Source organism: Nyctibius grandis, chromosome 1 (genome assembly GCF_013368605.1).
Source record: "Nyctibius grandis isolate bNycGra1 chromosome 1, bNycGra1.pri, whole genome shotgun sequence".
Taxonomy (NCBI): domain Eukaryota; kingdom Metazoa; phylum Chordata; class Aves; order Nyctibiiformes; family Nyctibiidae; genus Nyctibius; species Nyctibius grandis.
The window spans coordinates 79,905,796-79,923,700 of NC_090658.1; the positions used below are offsets into that span (position 1 = coordinate 79,905,796).

General features: G+C 42.3%; 1 protein-coding gene across 1 annotated transcript in view; it reads left to right on the plus strand.

Moving 5' to 3' along the window:
* Nucleotides 1-1,289: 1,289 nt before the first annotated feature.
* Nucleotides 1,290-17,905, plus strand: part of SEC63 (SEC63 homolog, protein translocation regulator) — a 63,005-nt gene continuing 46,389 nt past the window's right edge. Inside the window, exon 1 of the mRNA XM_068409504.1 lies at nt 1,290-1,483. Coding sequence (XP_068265605.1) covers nt 1,360-1,483 — 124 coding nt within the window. The 5' untranslated portion in view covers nt 1,290-1,359. The remainder of the gene's footprint in view (nt 1,484-17,905) is intronic.

Consider the following 17,905-nt stretch of genomic DNA (forward strand, 5'->3'; position numbering starts at 1 on the left):
GTAAAGATATTTCGTCCATCAATGGGTTACTGTGTCATGGCACCAGGACATTTGGTGCCACCCATTTGTTATTACCTTTCTCTCTTCTCACATCAGTTTTCCTTAATGTTGCAACAGCACTTTTTTCCCACTAAGGTATGCCTAATGACTCCCTCGCATGTGATGCCATCACAACTTCCGTGTCATGTTTTCTCATACTCTCAACTTAAAAGTACTGCAACTGTGAGATATTTATGAGATCACGCTTACGAGTGGCTGCACACTTGACTGTGAAGCTGTAGAGACGGGCATATTCTCATGAATGGGCATGATTAGCAGCCTTTTCTACTTCAAAGAGGTAACTTGCCATTAATGGCGTGATGAATGCCAACACAGTATCTGCCTTTTGATTTCACACCTTTACGGTCACATCCTCCTGTAGAATGTGATCATTCCTGCAACTTAATTCAGAACTAGACACATTTTAAATATTTGCCCTCACATGGCTGCTGAGGGTCCACCTTCCAAATCCAGAGGACTTCATGTGCCTGAACTACTTTCCTTACCCAAGTTCTTACACATCTTAAGAACACGGTGCCTTTTGGTCCCTTATTTACCTCCTGAATGCTGCTTCCTGGTTTCTACCTTCATCGCCTTCCTCTCTCCCCTAGCCCTGTCCCCCGCTCCCGTCCCCATCGCAGCCCTCCCTGCCCCGTGCCCAGCGCTGACCCCAGCCGCTCCCGCAGAGCAGCCCATCTCCAGTCCCACTTGGGATAAAACCAGCGCTGCCCCCACAAGCTCCTCCGCACCCCTCCCCGGCCTCCAGGCCCCAGCACTGCCCAGGGACACCGACTTCGCGCGGGGCTGAGGGCACGAACAGCAGGAGGCGGCCGGGGCGCCCCCCCACGGCAGGGGCGCCATCTTGCGGGGAAGCGGCGGCGGGGCGGGGGTCAGCACCCCGCTCCCTGCAGGCCACCGCTTTCGGCCAGTCGCCCGCGAGAGCCGGGGAGGGTCACGGCGCCCCTGGGGACAGGGACGGGGTCACGGACGGGACGGCGACGTGAGGGAACGCGACGTGACCGCCCCCGCCTCTCCTCAGGCGCCTCCCGCGGCGCGGCGGAAGGCGAAGGGCGGAGCTTTCGGCGAGCCATTCAGCAGCCGGGCGGGGGGGGTGGGCGCGCGCGCGCGCCGCTACAATGGCTATGGTGGCTGCACAGTGACACGTCTCCTTCCGCGTCGGCGCCCGGGAGGGGGCGGGGGAGCGCCCGTTCTCGCGGGATCGCGCAGCAGCTGGCTCGGCCCCGCGCGAGCCGGGACGGCGAGACCGGGTCGCCGGCGGGGACGCCAGCGGCGGGGGTGGGCGGGCGGCGCTGAGCGGCCATGGCGGGGCAGCAGTTCCAGTACGACGACAGCGGCAACACGTTCTTCTACTTCCTCACCAGCTTCGTGGGGCTCATCGTCATCCCCGCCACCTACTACCTGTGGCCGCGGGACCAGCACGCCGGTGAGCGGCCCTGCCCCCGCTCCGGGCCCAGCCTGCTCCTCCACCTGCCGCCGCGGGCCCCCCCTCCTCTCCCCTCCCCCTCCCCTCCTCTCCCCTCCCCCTCCCCTCCCTTCCCCCTACCCCCCCCCTCCCCCCTCCCGGCGCCGCGCGCCCCCCGCCCCCGCGCCGCGGCAGAGCGGGGCCGGGCCGGGCCGTGCTGTGCCGGGCCCGACCCGTCCCGCCCCGTCGCCGCCCCGCCGCCGCCCCGCCCCGCCCCGGCTGAGGCGCCCGGCCGGCCCTGCGGGGAGCCCGGGGGCGCGCGGGGGCTGCCGCTGTGGGGGGCGGCGGGCTGGCGGTGTGGGCGCTGTCAGCCATTGAGCGATACCGGGTGCAGGCGGCGAACGGGAGGGTCCGGGTCCGCCTCCCCGACAGCGTGCCCTGCTCCGCGCCTCTGCTCCTGCAGAGTCATTGCTGCGCTGGGGGCTCAGGCTTTGTTTTGGGGTTTTTGGTTTTGTTTCTTTTTTTTCCTTGTCTTCCCGTGGTGTTTCAGGGCAGATGACCTAAATTTTCGTCGTGGGAAAAGAATAAACTATTGAACGTCGTTTTGGAGTTGAGGCCAAAGAGAAGTTACCAGGCTCTGCTTTTGTGTGCTGTTAAGGTCACAGCGAGCATGAAAATGGGGCTTTAATTTTTCTCATTGCAAGGCACAGTTCAGTGTCCTAAGTGCTAGATTTCGATTCTGCCTCTTGGGATGATGCTTTGTCACCCAAATAATGGTAGAAAGTTTCTTTGAATACTTACTTATACATTTGATTTCCGCGGTCGTTTGTTTCCCTCTTTGTCTTTCCTGCATCCCTCTGTTCTTGGAGGAAGAAGGCATTTTGGTATATAGGCTGCCAGGAACACATTTTTAACTGCAGTTTTGACATGAAAAAGGCTGTAGAAAGTGTGTTTAAAGGCAGGATAGTAAATGCTTAGTAGAACAGGGTTGCTTGGTGCTGATTCCCGTCGCTGAAACTACTGACCTTTTGACAACACTTGTGCTTTGCAATCTGAGGAAAATCGCTTTCGTTCACTGCATCTTTTTACATTCAGTATCTGGTGGTTGTTCAGTGGTTTCGTATGCCATTTTAAAGGCTTGAGTGGTTCTGTTTAACTTACTTTTATATGTAAAAGAAATAATCAACAATGAAATCTTACTCCTATACCTTCTAGTAAGGAGTAAGTAGAAAAAAAAATTGATAGAACAAATGCTGTTTTGGTGCTAAATCATAGCTGTTTACAATCTTGGTTGCTGACAGACATGCCTGGGGCTTCTGACAGGGCACTGGCTAGAGAACCTCTTTGGAGGATTGATCTCTGCCCTCCCAATACTACCTGCTGGATGGCTGAGGAGTGTTCTTTCTGTTGGAAAGAAAGGTTTCTCTGCATTGTCTTGTTGAGTCCTGACTGTTGCAAGAGGAAGGCATTACTGTTTTGAAGACATTTTGTAATCTTTGGATTGTTTTTAACAAGTGGGGGATCAGAGAGAGAAGATAACTCTCCTTCTGTAACCTTTCCCCAAAACTCAAGATTTTTGTTCTGGTGAAGGGTGGGAGGCAATGGGGGAGAAAATTACTCTTTCTCTTGAATAATGTTTTACGTCCTCCGTAGTTCTTAGCAGCTGCTTCTTGGGAAAACCGATGTGACTTGTTTGAGAAGCTGCGCAGAATGGTATGGCCAGCAGTGACACTGAGTGCTGTTGACTTCACAGTTTCAAGGGGCTGACAGCAGCAGTAAAAGCCATAGAAAAGCTGTCAAACTTGGAAACACTTTACTAGCCTTACAGAATCACAGAAAATAGAAAAGTAAATTTGGAATATGGCTACACAGCTATATGGATTATACTCAATTTCCAAGGAGGCCTGCCATTAAACATGATTCATTTCTTTCCCTGTAGCCAGCCTTGTCGTGCGTGTGGAGGGCCTGCTGCATACTGTTCTGCAATTAGTACTAGATTCTTACAAAGCTGTATCAAACCATGCTTTCCAAAACACACGGTAAATTTTATTACGCTGTTGGTACAAAAATGAGTCAACGAAGTGAAAATCACCAGGCATGGCAGTGAATGGAAATGAAAGAATGATTTCTGCCTCATAATTGTCTTAATGGATTTTAAAATGTGAGTATAGTCCAATTTTTAGCATATGGTTTAATAGTGTGCCTACAGTTTCCTGGTTGAGTTCTGTTCTGCAGGCTCTTCTTTGAATAAAGAGTTGAGGTGTTGTGCAGATCACATTTAGGACTACTGGAGCGCTCCCATGCTGCATTGTGGTGTTGTAGTTGTTAAAGTGTATGGCTCCTGTGTGACATGTTTCCAGCAAAATCCTCTGAATAGTCTTCACATGACTTCGTATGTGTTCAACTGTACCTGTTCCAGCATTGGAACCAGGTTTCAGGAATAAGTTAAAACCTTGTGATGATCCAAAGTACCAGTTGTTTAGCCATGACTTCTTATTTTCAGAATAGTTCACTAAAAAAACCCCAAACAAACCAAAACACATGTATAATTTCAGAAGCTAAGAGAAGACCTGTGTCTTCAGAAGAGAAATTTTCCAGCACTGCCAGCTTCTGATTCCTATAATGAGCAGGAATATCTAGACTTTGGTAAGAGATGTTTATTCTGATACTAATTTAGTGCAGGTTTTCCAAGCAGTGAGGCACAGTACAGGGCCAAACTGAATAGGCTCTGCCAAGACCTCTGCGCTCTCTGTGTAGGACCAACTAACATTTTTGTTCTGGAATTGTGTTTTGCACTACCTCTGCTAGAAAGTCCAGCATAGAGGTGCCTTTGTGGTCCTGGGCAGAGTTGGTGAGGTCCAGGTGGACTAGCTAGCTCTTCCAGCATGCTGGGAGTGAGAAGACTGGATCAGAGCGAACTTCTGTGAAGGAAATCACGTGCTTATCCTCCTCACTTCAAGAGCCATTTGCAATGAGAACCGGAGTGCCTGAAAGGCACAGAACAGATTCCTTTTTTGGTAAAAACTAGGTTGGAAGATGTGCTTCAGCCACATTGATTTGTGAGAGCGGACGAGAGCTAGTCTGAAGTGAGAGTGTAAGGTTGAGCCTTCGGTGCCTGCTGCTTCCTTCTACAAATGCACTGCCATAAATTGCTGGTACTTGGTACAGTAGAGAGTGCCAGAGGAGGGAGAGGAACCAGAGTGCAAAACATTTCACAGCTCTCTTCAAATGAGATTTAGCACCAAAAATCTGGGAATTGCTGATGGTCTGTAACATTTTAGGATTTGTTCTGTGCTGTAGTTTTGTAGTAAAAGCCCATAGAGTAAACTAAAGAAAAAAAAAATCAGCGTTTGTTTTTGCCATAGTGAAGATTGAAACGTAACAATATATCTATACTGCTTTACTACTTTGAGAAGACTCAAAGTGTGTTACCTGGTGTCAGATTTGTAGCAGGATAGGTTTTTGTGGCAAGCCATTAAGATTTTTCTCTTAGTTCTTTTTAAAATAAGCTTTTGAAAGGCCTTTTCAATACTACTGCCTTGAAGAACAGCATGATTTAACTTCTTGTCTGTCTCAAGTCCTGAATAAAATTTGAGCTGCTTTTATTTCCTGGGTGTCTAAACCTGCTTCCCCCAGGCATTCCGAGACAGTCCATATGAAGTGTTGCTGCTGCCTGCAGCAGGGATCAATATTTATATTTGGGAGGGTTTTGCTGTGGTGTGGTAGTCACCCTGTGAACTGTCCTATAATTTCATTACCTCAGCTTTGATAAACCAAACAAACAGGTAATTGACTTTGTGAAATGGATTTGTTCCAATGACTTTATCTCCTCGGTGTTCATTGTAGCAATAATAAGGCTCTTGTAAAAGGTTAATTGTTCAGCTTTGTGTCTTGGGCTGCAGTTTCATAACTGCTTCAAGGTAGCAGTGCTCTAACAGAGCAAGGCTTGTATTTCTCCTCCTCCCTTGTGCCAAATGGAGCACCTGAGCAGTGTGAGGGACTAGAAGAAATTCATTTGAGCTAAAACTAATTTTTGGTGCTTTTTTTTGTGTGTTACTTTTAATGTGTATTATTTTCTGTGTAGGATTCACTTTGTGGATGTCTGGGATGGTGCAGGATGTGGCTGTGAGCTGGGAGGGGAGAAGACTTGTTTGGTGGTGGTGATGGCTTCAGGTGATGGTGAATCACAGAATCGACTAGGTTGGAAGAGACCTCTGGGACCAACCTTTGACCTAATACCACTGTGTCAACTAGACCATAGCACTAAGTGCCACATCCAGTCTTTTCTTAAACACCTCCAGGGATGGTGACTCCACCTCCTTGGGTAGCCCATTCCAATGCTTAACAACCCTTTCCGTGAAGAAATTTTTCTTAATGCCTAACCTGAACCTCCCCTGGCACAGCTTGAGGCTATGTCCTCTAGTCCTGTTGCTAGTTGCGTGGGAGAAGAGGCCGACCCCCACCCTGTTACAACCTCCTTTCAGGTAGTTGTAGAGATCGATAAGGTTTCCCCTCAGCCTCCTTTTCTCCAGGCTAAACAATCCCGGTTCCCTAAGCCCCTCCTCATAGGACATACCCTCTAGACCCTTCACCAGCTTTGTTGCCCTCCTCTGGACTCGCTCCAGCACCTCAATGTCTTTCTTGAAGTGAGGGGCTCAGAAATGGGCACAGTACTCGAATTTGTGAATTTGCAGTGTTGTTTATCCTTGACTTATATCTTTAAAACATATATGTGTGTGCGTGTTTTATTATTAAAAAAACCCCAGTTCATACTTTTTGTGGATTACTTGCATTTTGTGTAAATATTGGTATAACTTTAACATAATTACTGTGAGGAAAGCTATTGCAAGGACTGTTCTTGATTTGGAACAAAAAATATGGTTGCTAAGAAGTTACTTTGTTGCAGATTCATTTCTTAACTACAAAGTATTTTCTGAAATGAGATTTTTTTAAAGTTTTTCAAAAAGGTAATTGTAAGAGTTGAAGCAAAGATGTTTTTTCGCAGCAGTTAGGGATGGATAAGTGCCCATCAAAGTACCTTTGTGGTGTTGGACTTGCTTTGAACCAGTTTCACTTACGCTTGTGTGGATTAAACATCAGCATCTAGAAAGGAAATGGAGAGCAAGAGGTGAATGAATTTAGTGGGATAATGTGCCAGTTGTTGCACAATGCTGATGAGTTTGCTGAACTTTGAGTACCTTTTGACTTATACCTGTGCTGCTGAATAGAGACACATAATTAACAAAGCTCTGCTGAAACAGGTGGTCATAGATTGTGATGTGCTTCGTAGTTAAGTACATGTACCTGTGAAAGCTTGTCATTTCATTCAATTTTTTAGTTGATTTAGGTCTAGATTAAATAAATTATCCTGTTTTAGGGCACTGGGTATTCGTAATGTGTTACAAAGCAGCTGGAAAGAATTAAAGTCTCTATCCTGAGTCTTTGACAGTTAACTTGAACAAAACAGGATGTTGAGAACAGTTCAAAAAACCCCAAAGAATTATAGCTGTGAATGCAGGGATAATGTTAATGAAAGTTTTCTCTTGCAGTCTTGTCTCTGAGAGAAAAGAGGCTGTAGGAGCTATTCTGCTTAGAACATAGATCTTCCTTCTGGAAGTGTAAGAACAGAAAAACCTACTGTAGTAATAGGAAAAAAAAAAAGATGAGCTGCTGCATTTTCATATCTAGGAAAAAATATTGTTACAAAATCGATAAAAGCTGTTCAGTTTACTTTCATTGTGATAGGAATCCATATATAGTGTGTGGGGTTTGTTTTTTTGTTTTTTTTGTTGATCCTCATCCCCCAGAGCTGTATGTTGTCCTGTTGCTCACTAACCTTTTTCCCCTGCACCTTTCCATCTCAAATGTTTCTGAGATGTAGCTGAAGTTTGCTTGAAGAACTCTGGGCTAATACAAAGAAAAACTGAAAAAAAAAAATCTGGTTAAAGGAGGCTATTGCCTTCTAATCTTTGAAGACGCCATGCCTCTAGAAAGTAGCATAGACAGTTTGAGAACCCCGTTCTAGTCCAGCCTTTTTGTATTGAGGCTGGGCAAAGTACAGAAATACTTAAAAAATATAGCTTACAGGGTGACTATTAAAAGGAAGAATAGAATATAATGGTGATACTTAATATTATTTTGTTAATTTTTTACTGTGTTGCTATTTTGAAGCACTAGGGTTTTTTGCATACTACTGTAGATGGGTAGTACTCGGCACCCACGTTTAAAACCTTGAATAGAAATCCTGAGAAAGTCCTTCTGTAAAGGTGTACTGTATTAGGAACCATACTTCTCTGTATATCTGCCCACTATACTCGATATCCATATGTAGTAGTGTAAATATGAAGATTTCTCTAAAATTTTTTGGTGTATTTTTCATCTGTAGATCTCAAGGCTGTCTTCAGAGATCTGTATGAATCCCCTCCTTTAAGAAGTAAGTAGAGGAACTGAGGCTATTAAGTTTATTTGGCTCTTTAAGGACAGTGAGCCTGCAACGTGGATGTGACTCAAGCCACTGTAGAGAATACAGGCAGCATTTCTTCTATTTTATCTGTAATGGAGTAATGAGCACTTGTACCTTACAGCAGCTGGGGGAGAGGAAAGGCATCTTGGTACTACCTAATACTGCTGCTCCCGCTCTGGAGTAAAATTATTCCGTGCTGCTTCTAATCCTCTGGTGAGGTAAGATTGGTTGGCGTGGGTTGCCTGTGACCCCTGTCCTTGCTCACAGCTCACTGAAATCTCATTAACCTTACCTCAGAAGTATTTCACAGCATTTTGGTATTTGGTAGTGTGGAATAAAAGTACAGGATGCTGGTAAAGGACATGATAGAAGGACAGGATAAAAACACAGTATGCCATGCTCATTGCTAGTGCTTATGTGGTGGGCAAGCATGGGTGTGAAAACTTGGTATCTGTGAATATAAGCATTTTGTGCCCCGATGTGCATGTGCTTATCCTTTCCTGTTAATATAACCTTTGAGCATTGTGTCAGGAAGTGGGAGGAGAGTCAGTGAAACTCAATTACGCATTTAAGAACTGTTATTACATAAAAATTGATTTTTTTTGAGGTATTGAGAGATTGAGTGTACTATGGTAACATAAACCATTTCAAATGCACAAAAATACAGCTTATTAGGTGACTATTAAAAGGGGAGAATGGAGTATAATGGAGATACTTAATACTATTTTGTTAATTTTTTACTATATTGCTATTTTGAAGCAGTATATTTCTTTTGCAGAAACATTTGAAGAAAGGGCAAACAACATGCTAGTAATGCCTAGCAATTATCTCTAAAAATACTTTTCAAAACAAAGTGTTTGGCCAGAGTTATCTGAACTGCTCTGTTGTTTGGAAAAAAGGCATGTCTTTTAATGGATTTTTTTTTTTCAGTATTGTAATCTATTATAGGCATTGTAGCCTTCTAGCAGTAAAATAAAATTAATAACCCTGCATTAGAGATTAGTTGAGTAGCTTCAAGATTGTCCAGAACACTTAATTCTGAAAAGCTTTTTGTTGCAAGGCAAAGATCAAGCTTTTGGAAGACAAAGATCAAGCTATTACAAGAACTTTCTCTCTCATTACATGTACAGGAAAATAAAGCTGTTTCTGTTTGTTTTTTTTTTTTTTAAATCCAGCATTTGTTGTGAAAAGTTATGGAAACAGCATTGTAAAAGTTTTATTATATACCTTGTTGTTCATTTTCTACTTGCTGCAGGGATATTTTGACTGCTCATGTAGATGACACTGAACTACTAGGATGTACAGGCCATGTATTAGAGAATTCAACTTAGTGCTATTTAACCTGATATATCCAAGGGTAAAGTGTGATGGTTCAGTTATGGTTTCATAAGCAGCTAAACCATTTTTGCAGTAGGAACTGGAACTTGAGAGAGAAGAGCAAGGTAAGTGACAAGGAATGGGATCAACAGCAATTCCGAACTGAGGATTTGGGGTTTGGTGGTTTTGTTTGTTTGTGGTTTTTTTTTTTTTTTCCCCCCTTCAAATTCATGCCTGTGAAGAAGGGTGCAGTTTTGCAGCAATTTGAACAAGTCTGGACTGGGGCTGCTGTGTCCTTGATCCTGTGGTGCTGCCTTCTCTCACTGAGGGAGTTTTGGTCCTTTCCCTCAGTTGTTAGCCAGGACCCGACACACACGTGGACCTCTATTTCATGATGAGAGAGATTGTGCTGGCTGGACCATATCAGGAGTAGGGAGAAACCCGAAACAGGTAGTTCATTTCTTTCCTGAGCAAAAAGATTTGTGTCTGCACATTAAACAGGTGGACAATTTAGAAGACTGAAGAGGTGTTTTCAGATTTTCACTTAGTATTTCCCTTGTACAAAAAATTACTTACAAGCATTCTAAATATATATCTGTTGGAGGTGATGCATTTTAGATTCAAAAGATGCCTTTATCTTCGTTGGCTGGTTGAACTGTTTGAAACTAGGATATTTGCTGGCATTGTTACTTCTACCAAGGCTTACCAATAAAGTTCTGAATATTGACAATTTGTTTTTTTTTTTTAGAAACAAAAGAGTGGATATACTGGGTCAGGTCAGATGTCTTTCTTTCACACAATATTACAAAAGTGTATGCCTTAAGGAGGGAATAACAGGACAAGCATAAATTATGCTTCCTTTGCGTATTCTCACAGTTTCCAATGGTTTGCAGTTCAATGACTGTCTTTTAGGATAGCATCTATACCATCCTATGACAAGGAGCTCAACAGCTCTGCTGCTCATGCTGCAAATAATCACCTTTCTTTTGCATCTGCTTCTGATTTTATTTGACGATCCTTATTTGCTCTGCTGGAAGAGGCAGTAAACATTCAATCCTGTCTGTCCTGGCTGTCGCTTAGGTTTTTTACAGCCTTCCATTGCCTCTCCTTGCACTTCTCTCTCTCCCAGCTGAAATATTTATAGCTTGTATTTTGGACATAAATCTTCTCTTATGGTCAGTGGCCCTTGTTCACCTTAATTGAATGTTTTCTAGTTACCCCTCTTTGAAAGGTGGGGACTAGGACAGTGCATCATATTCAAGGTTGTACATATCTTGATCTTACATGGTGGAACAGTGTTCTCTTCCTTTCTTCACCAGAATGCTCTAAACATTTGCTTTGCTTTTTATAACTAATAAGCATTCAGCTGAGGTTTTCATAGAACGGTTTCTCACAACACCAGGATTGCACTCCTGAGAGGTAATGGTCAGCCCCAAGCTCATCCTTATATATGTAAAATTAGGATAGTCCCCATGGCTCTTTACGTTTTCATACCCTGAATTCCATGTGCCATTCTGTAGTCCATTTGCTTGGTCTTTGCAATTCTTCAGGCTACCATTGCCCTTGTTACCCAGAATAAGTTAGTATCATCCAGAAGCTTTATTTTACTGCTCACCCCTTACCCAGGTTACTTATTAGTGAAATGTGAGTATTGTAGTTCCAACACAGATTCCTACAGAACTCCTGGTGATTTCCTTTCACTGCGAGAACTGGCCATTCAGTCTCTCTTCTAGTTACATATTTATTTTTGCAATAGTTAGATGGTTGTCCTGAAAGACTTTTAAGAGGAACCTTTCAAAAGCCTTTTGGAAACCACAGACTGTACCAGCAGGATCTCCTCTTACATGTTTAAAATAAACATGTTTATTTCCTTTAGAGGACTCAAATTTGTAAAGCTCACTTTCCCTTGACAAAAGCCCCACTGATGATTAACGGATGTATCATACTAATCCCTGTGTCCACTAGTTCTGTCCTTTATTATAGTTTCTTCAAAGTGTGCATCAGAACAATACCGAATACAGGTATTTTTAGTGATTGGTGGTATCCTGAGTGACTTTTGTCTACGTTTGTTTTGGATTGAATGTGTTCTGGTTTCCTGCCCACACCAAACTGATAAAATAAAGCTAATAATTAAGGATGTGTAAGTCTTGGAGGCCAGCGTTGTTGATTTAATCTGAAATTGTTAACCTTGACTGGTGTGGGTGTCATTCCATATTAAAATGGCCAGTTTTATGATTCTTCTCAGACTGTATTAAAGTTTTGCTGATGCAACTGTAGGCTCAGCCCTACTGTAAACTTGATAATTGAGGTGATGTCACTTAAAAGTTAGTATAGTTAGTCCCGCTAACACTTTTGTCAGCAGAATGAGGCAGTAAACTAATAGGAAGGAGAAAGTTTGGAAACGGCTTGATTAGAAGAAATGTAATGTAGAACTGTGCCCTGAGACCAGTGAGGCTGACTGTAAACAGAAAGTTGAAGTAAGTAATCTCTGAAAAGAAGTTAACTTTTGAGATGTTGAATCACCTTATGTTGCTATTTATTAAAGTTGTTAGCAGTAAATCTTTTTGGTCATCAAATATGTGTGAAACAGTATGTGAATGAAAAGTTAGGTTATGTTTTGTCCCTTTTACACTTAATCTAGTTGCTGCAAAACATGCTCTAGAAAAGAAGCAGCCTTACTGGTAAGGTCTTTCACAGGGCTTTCTGTAGTTTATGAACGGCTTGGAGTTTTAATAGTTAACAACAACATGTTACTCAAAACACTTGATTTTTTTGATTACTTCTATGAATATTTACCAGACAAAAATATCTTTGGAAACAGCTGGGCTCAGATTATTCAGCTATGAACATTTTAGTGAAGACACTAATGGATATGTCCTCTTTATAGATAAACTTGGGATAATGAGGACAATCCTTACAATAATAGACAAGAAAATTGAAAAGCGTCTGTTCAGATCACTTAATTCTTCACTGATATGATCAGTTCAAAGTCTTTCACCAGTGTTTTGTGTGACTTGTGTCCTGAAACATGCTTTCCAGTTTAAAAAAAAAAAAAAAAAATCTTAGCTGAAACACTGGTGGTCATTTAAAGGCTTTTGGATTTAAGCAACTGCATTTTGGAAAGCTTTTAAATCATTTTAATTTGCTTCATGCCTTGTAAGTTGGAGTTTTATACTATAAGTTAATCCTATTATAATAGGGTTTGAAATTATGTAGTACTTCGGAGGAGTTGCTGACTTTGTGAGTTATTGTGAGTTTGAATCCTGCCTCTTAGTTGCTGGGGAAGATGCTGATTTAAAACATGGTGTCAGTGTTTGTCAGTGGCTTCTTTTGAAAGTAAGTACAGCACTTTTTCCTAATCCTGTGGTTTTTAAATTATTCCTGGATACCATATTATGTCCATGCAGCATCTATTTTATAATAATTATAATGGAAAATGCCAATAGAGGTAAGCTGAAATGGCCTAGTAGCGTTTTCATACTTGCATTCATCACCTGTTATCTGAGAAATGGTTCTGTGATTAAAAAGGCAAATTTGTTCATAGAGCCCCAGTTCAAGACCTCAGTAAATAAATTGTCCATAACGTTGTTTAATTTCTGTGATTGTGAAGTAGGAAAAGGTCCAAGACTTCAGCCTTTGCATATGTATGTGTATACATAGTGTGTATGTACACATATACGTATACGTAGCTGTTGAAAGGAAACTGGAACCTTTTTAGTGGACAGTTTGAGGATTAAAACTGTAGAACTCTGAATTAAACCCAGCAAAATCAGAAACTCCAGAGCAGTGTTTCTGCTAAGCCCTGTTACCCTCAGTTTTAATGGAACGGATTTAATGCTTAGAGCTGTGGTACCCTTAGGTTATAACCTGTACTCAAGGCTTGCACACTCTGTGTTTTATTTGTATCTCTTGGTGTATTTCACAGGCACAAATTTCCAAGGCAGGGGTAGAGAGAGGATGACATGCTGCAAATACATTTTGTGGAAGTCCGTCTTTCAAGTGGTCTTGGTGTTTCCTAGGCCCTAAAACTCTGCCGCTCTGTGTTCCTTGCTGAAAGAAGTCCTTTCCTTTCGAAGCCATGCAGTGTTCCCCTTTAGGTGAATTGACCACATCTGGTGTGTAGGATGTTTCATATGCACCTCTTCATGTTTCTTTTTCTGATAGTCCACTGGAGCTGTATTTTAGACTTGCTGCCTTTGTTTTTCTCACTAGCCTGAAGGCAGAAAGGATGCAGGAGGCTAGGGCATACTTCTTTTCTTTTCTGTTGTTTGAGGTAGAATGATTGAAAACCTGTGGCTTCCATTTATTCTCAATAATAGGTTTTTTGTTAGTTTTTGGCTGTCCTAAAAATTGACTATCATTTTTTTAAACTCTTATATGCTTTAGATAAGAAATAAGACTATTGGCATTAGTGCTTGTGGTATTTTTTCCTAAAACTGGCCTGTGTTTGTGGCAGCTGAAACAAGATTCTGGTGATTAAAACTTTTATCTACAATTCCAGGTGTATCTCCTCCCTCTCTTCCAGAGTTGTCTATCTCCAATAAATATGTAATATCATCTCTTTCCTCAAGAAGATGTAAACAAATGAAAAAGCATCTCCTGTCGGGTTTTTTTTTTTGGAGCACTTGTTGGATCCTCTAGGAACTGAGACAAAAAGGTTAGGTCTAGGTAGGCATAATTTGTCAAGCATTCCTAAGGATAAAATGGATCATCTTTTATCTTCAGAAACAAATAAATAAAACTTCTCAAGTACTTTCAATAGTAGAACAGTGAAGACCACTTCTGGTTCACTGTCAGAAAGGAGTAGGGCAGAAATTATTTCTGAAGTGATGACTAGGTTAGGTTACCTTAAATGTGTTACTAAAAATGAAAAGTCTTGCAGTGCTGCTGTGTTTGCATTGCTTTATGGTGTTCACCCAAAAATGACTTGTATCCCAGATCTTGCATTTGATGACTTGGCATAGCTCAGTTATCTGGTGCCCTTGTCATTGCCCACCAAAGTGGTTCATTCTTTCTCTGGTACTTTTCTGACGATATTTCATGCCAACACGTGTGTCACAAATTCTTCTGCAAACAGAAGTGCTTGTGTTCTGAGCTGCCTGGCTGCACCCATGTTGCCAGCGTCCTTTGTGTTCTTCAGGTGCTGACAGAAGCATGTCTGCTTCGCTGGTCATCAGTAGTGCTGCTGAGGTGGACATCGGAATGTGCTAAAACAATATGCAGTTGCTGAATTTCATAAAGGCCTTGGTTTTTGAAGACAATATTTGTATGAGAAGCCAAAGACTTTGTATTCTTATGATGGAGGGGCAGGGGAAGAGTGCAGAAAGGCAGTGAGTGTGCCAGTAAGTAAGGTATGGGTATGGGTGAACATCAAAACCAAACTTATGTGAGGCATGGCTGAGTTGTAGGCCACAGGTTGTATGTAACCTGTGGAAACAGCAAATCCAACCTGTGATGAGCTTCCTTCTGTGTTTGTGCCCTGTGTTCCTCACCCATCCTCTGATGGGTAAATGAACAGATGTTGAGACAGACACGAGAAAAATTTTTTACTCTCTGAGGGTGATCAAACACTAGAACAGGTTGCTCAGAGAGACTGTGGGTCTCTGTCCTTGAAGATATTCAAAGGCCTAGAGCCAGAGCCCTGAGCAGCCTGCTTTGTTGACTCTTCTCTGAGCAGCAGGGTTGGATTAGATGATCGCCAGAGGTCTCTTCCAACCTCAAATGTTCAGCTGTTCTGTGATAGCCAAGAACTGTGAGGTCTGGGTTACCCACCCAGAAGAAGCAGACAGCTGGCTTATTCATCCTAAAATCACTCTTTCTGAATACCTGGATATTCAAGAGGCATATGTAAGTTCTGACAAAGAGGAGTCAATTGTTTACTCAAGCATTCTCTACCGATAACTGGAATACAAAGGAAGAAAACCTTCAGTCACCAAATAAAGGAAATAAAGATTGAAGATAGTCTCTTTTTTCCTCCTTTTTTTAAATAATTGCTTTGAGCTTCTCATTCAGATGCTGCATACCTCTTTGGATTCAACATAAAGTTGACTATATCTCAAATTTACAAATCTGTGATTTTTAGTCATTCTGTAGTTAAGGTATGTAGCCAGATGGACAGCTACCTTTAAGGAAGTCTAAAATACTTGTTAATGATTTTATTTTAATGCAAAATCACTAAGCAGATTAATGTAGAAATGAACTTTTTTTTTTTCTTTAGTTATTAATAGCCTAGCTGTTGTAGGTTCTTGAGTTTATTTTCATTTGATAAAAGCTTTAGACAATGTTGGGTCAGTTGATTAAAATACCTACAGTGTAACTGGAGGACCTGATTAGCTCTTTCTGAGTAACTGGAAGAGATGGCACTTAGTTTCCTTTTGTACTAGTAATTGTGTTATTTCTTGAGAACTTAAAATTTTGAGTGTATTAAGATGTAGTTTTGGCTGGATATTCACATACATTATAATAGGCATTTGTGAAAACCCTCTGAAAGTAAGAGTGTTGTAGTGATGAAAGATTTTTTTTTTTGTCAATCTCAGGAACTTTGGATACATCCGGAACAATTTTTGGGGAAATGGACGGAATGTGGGATGCTTCCCCATATTATTTCCAGGAATGAACTGGCATTCTACATCCTTATCTGGTAGGAGTGCTTTAACAGCACCTCGATGTATGGGTTATTGTTAGTGAGATCAATTCAAAAGCCCAAGGATGCATTGCGCCTTTGCTTTTCAAGGCTGTTTATTACCTATTTTAAAAACCATAGGAGAGATTCACTGTTGTTAAGGGGTTTGCCCATCAAATGAGAGGTTGTTTTGACTAGAGGAAAAACATTTACTCCCCTGACTTGTCTTCCAGTAATCCCATATTGAAGGACAGTGTCTGAAGTGCTCTTATGCTTTAATGGGGAACCATGATCTGGAGCGAGAAGAAACAGAGAACTTGTATCTGCTTCTCGGACTCTGAACCTCTTTCCCTGACAGAGCAAGGATTCCAGACCTAAAACCCAAAGATGGTACAATTCCTATTTCACTGCAAAGCTTTACCCTGAGCAGCATGTAATGTATTTTACTCCTGCGTGCTTGGGGTCTGCAGGATATTGCAAGGGCATGGTGCCAGTTCTGTGGCATGGCAAATCCACTTGTGTGAAAGAAATCTCCTTGGGAGAGAAAGGCAAAGCAAAAAAGGACCTGTTTTATCCACAGCTTGCTCATTAGGGATACATTGCTGCTTTTGTTAAGCACAGTAATTATCTTCCCCCCCCCCACCCCCCCAATTTCTTCCTGATGAGATGAGTATTTTCTTTGGAGCAATCACATACATTGTCTTAAATAAACAGGAAGTTTTGTGTTTTGGATACAGCAGGAATACAGCTTTCTTACTCAGGGTGATGCTTTTCCAGTGGCTTTCTGCCTAAGCTGGGAGTGATGCTGTCTGTACTCCTCCTCCTTTCTCCCAAGTAGCTGCCTGTTTTTGAATTCCACAAGTTAATATGTGTTAATGATGACACGTGACAGAGGAAGTGCCTCAGGATAGCTCCAAATAATTTGAATAGTCTGGACTTTAGCCTTAACTTGGGAAGGATTTGATTCTCTCTTTATGTTCCAGACAAATAACTGTAAACAATCATCCATGTTTTTAGTGTCCTGTTTCCTTTTGGGTTTGTTAATCAAATGAGACCATTGCCATCCCAAGATTGGAAAGAAATTAATGAGATGCTTTTGCTTTGATGTGGTTTAATCAACTGTAGTTAGATTTGATCCAAGGTTGTTCAGATATGCGTGTAAAAATGTGATGGCTGCTTAGCATCATGTCTTAGTTTGGTATTCATCTGAAGAGGTCCCCCTGTGCAGTATAGCTGTTCCAGGACATCGTTGCCAAGGACTCCTTAACTGGCTTAGGTGTGTGGTGTTTACCTACCCAAGGGGCTCAATTTCTTTTTTTTTTTTTCCCCTTGGTGCTATTGTCATACTGGTCACAAAATGTGACTCCTGCAGCTGTTACTGGAAGGCTGTTCCAAAAACTCAGTTCTCTCGTTACTGTAAAACACCTTTAGTTTCTAGCCTCATTTTCCCCCGTGGTCAGTTTTTGTTTAACCTTATGCCAACTCCTTGATGTACCTTGCACAAATATTTTTCTTTTCTCCACAGTGCCTTCCCCTAAGGGCCTTTTGGAAGCTTTTTGGCATGGTAAGGTGAAGGCTATTGGCTGTTCTTGCAGGGAGGATGCAGAGCGGGGAAAGGAGAGGGTCATCTGGCACTTGCGGGGCTGGACAGTAGGCAGGTTTGAGAACTGGAGCTTTGTGTCACAGCGTGGCACAGATTTTTAAAGACAAGGCACAGCAGCTTGTTAAAAGCATCCTAGCAAAAATACTAAAAGGAGTCATATCCTGTTAGGCTTAGTTTTACAGGATTAAGTAAACAAAGTTCTCGTAGTCACTTTCTGTTTCTCCAAGCGCACTGGTGATCATTTTCATGTTAGTTTCAGGTATTTCTGCAAGCAGCATAAATCAGTTAAGACAGTCACCAACAGCACTGCCCCTTGGTTGTGCTGGAGAAATGGCTGTGGGCTGTGATACGGATTGGATCAGGTAGCAGATATTGGGTCAGTGTGGTTGAACTGACCAGTTGCTTCATCTCGCTTCAGTACTGCACAACTGAATTCAT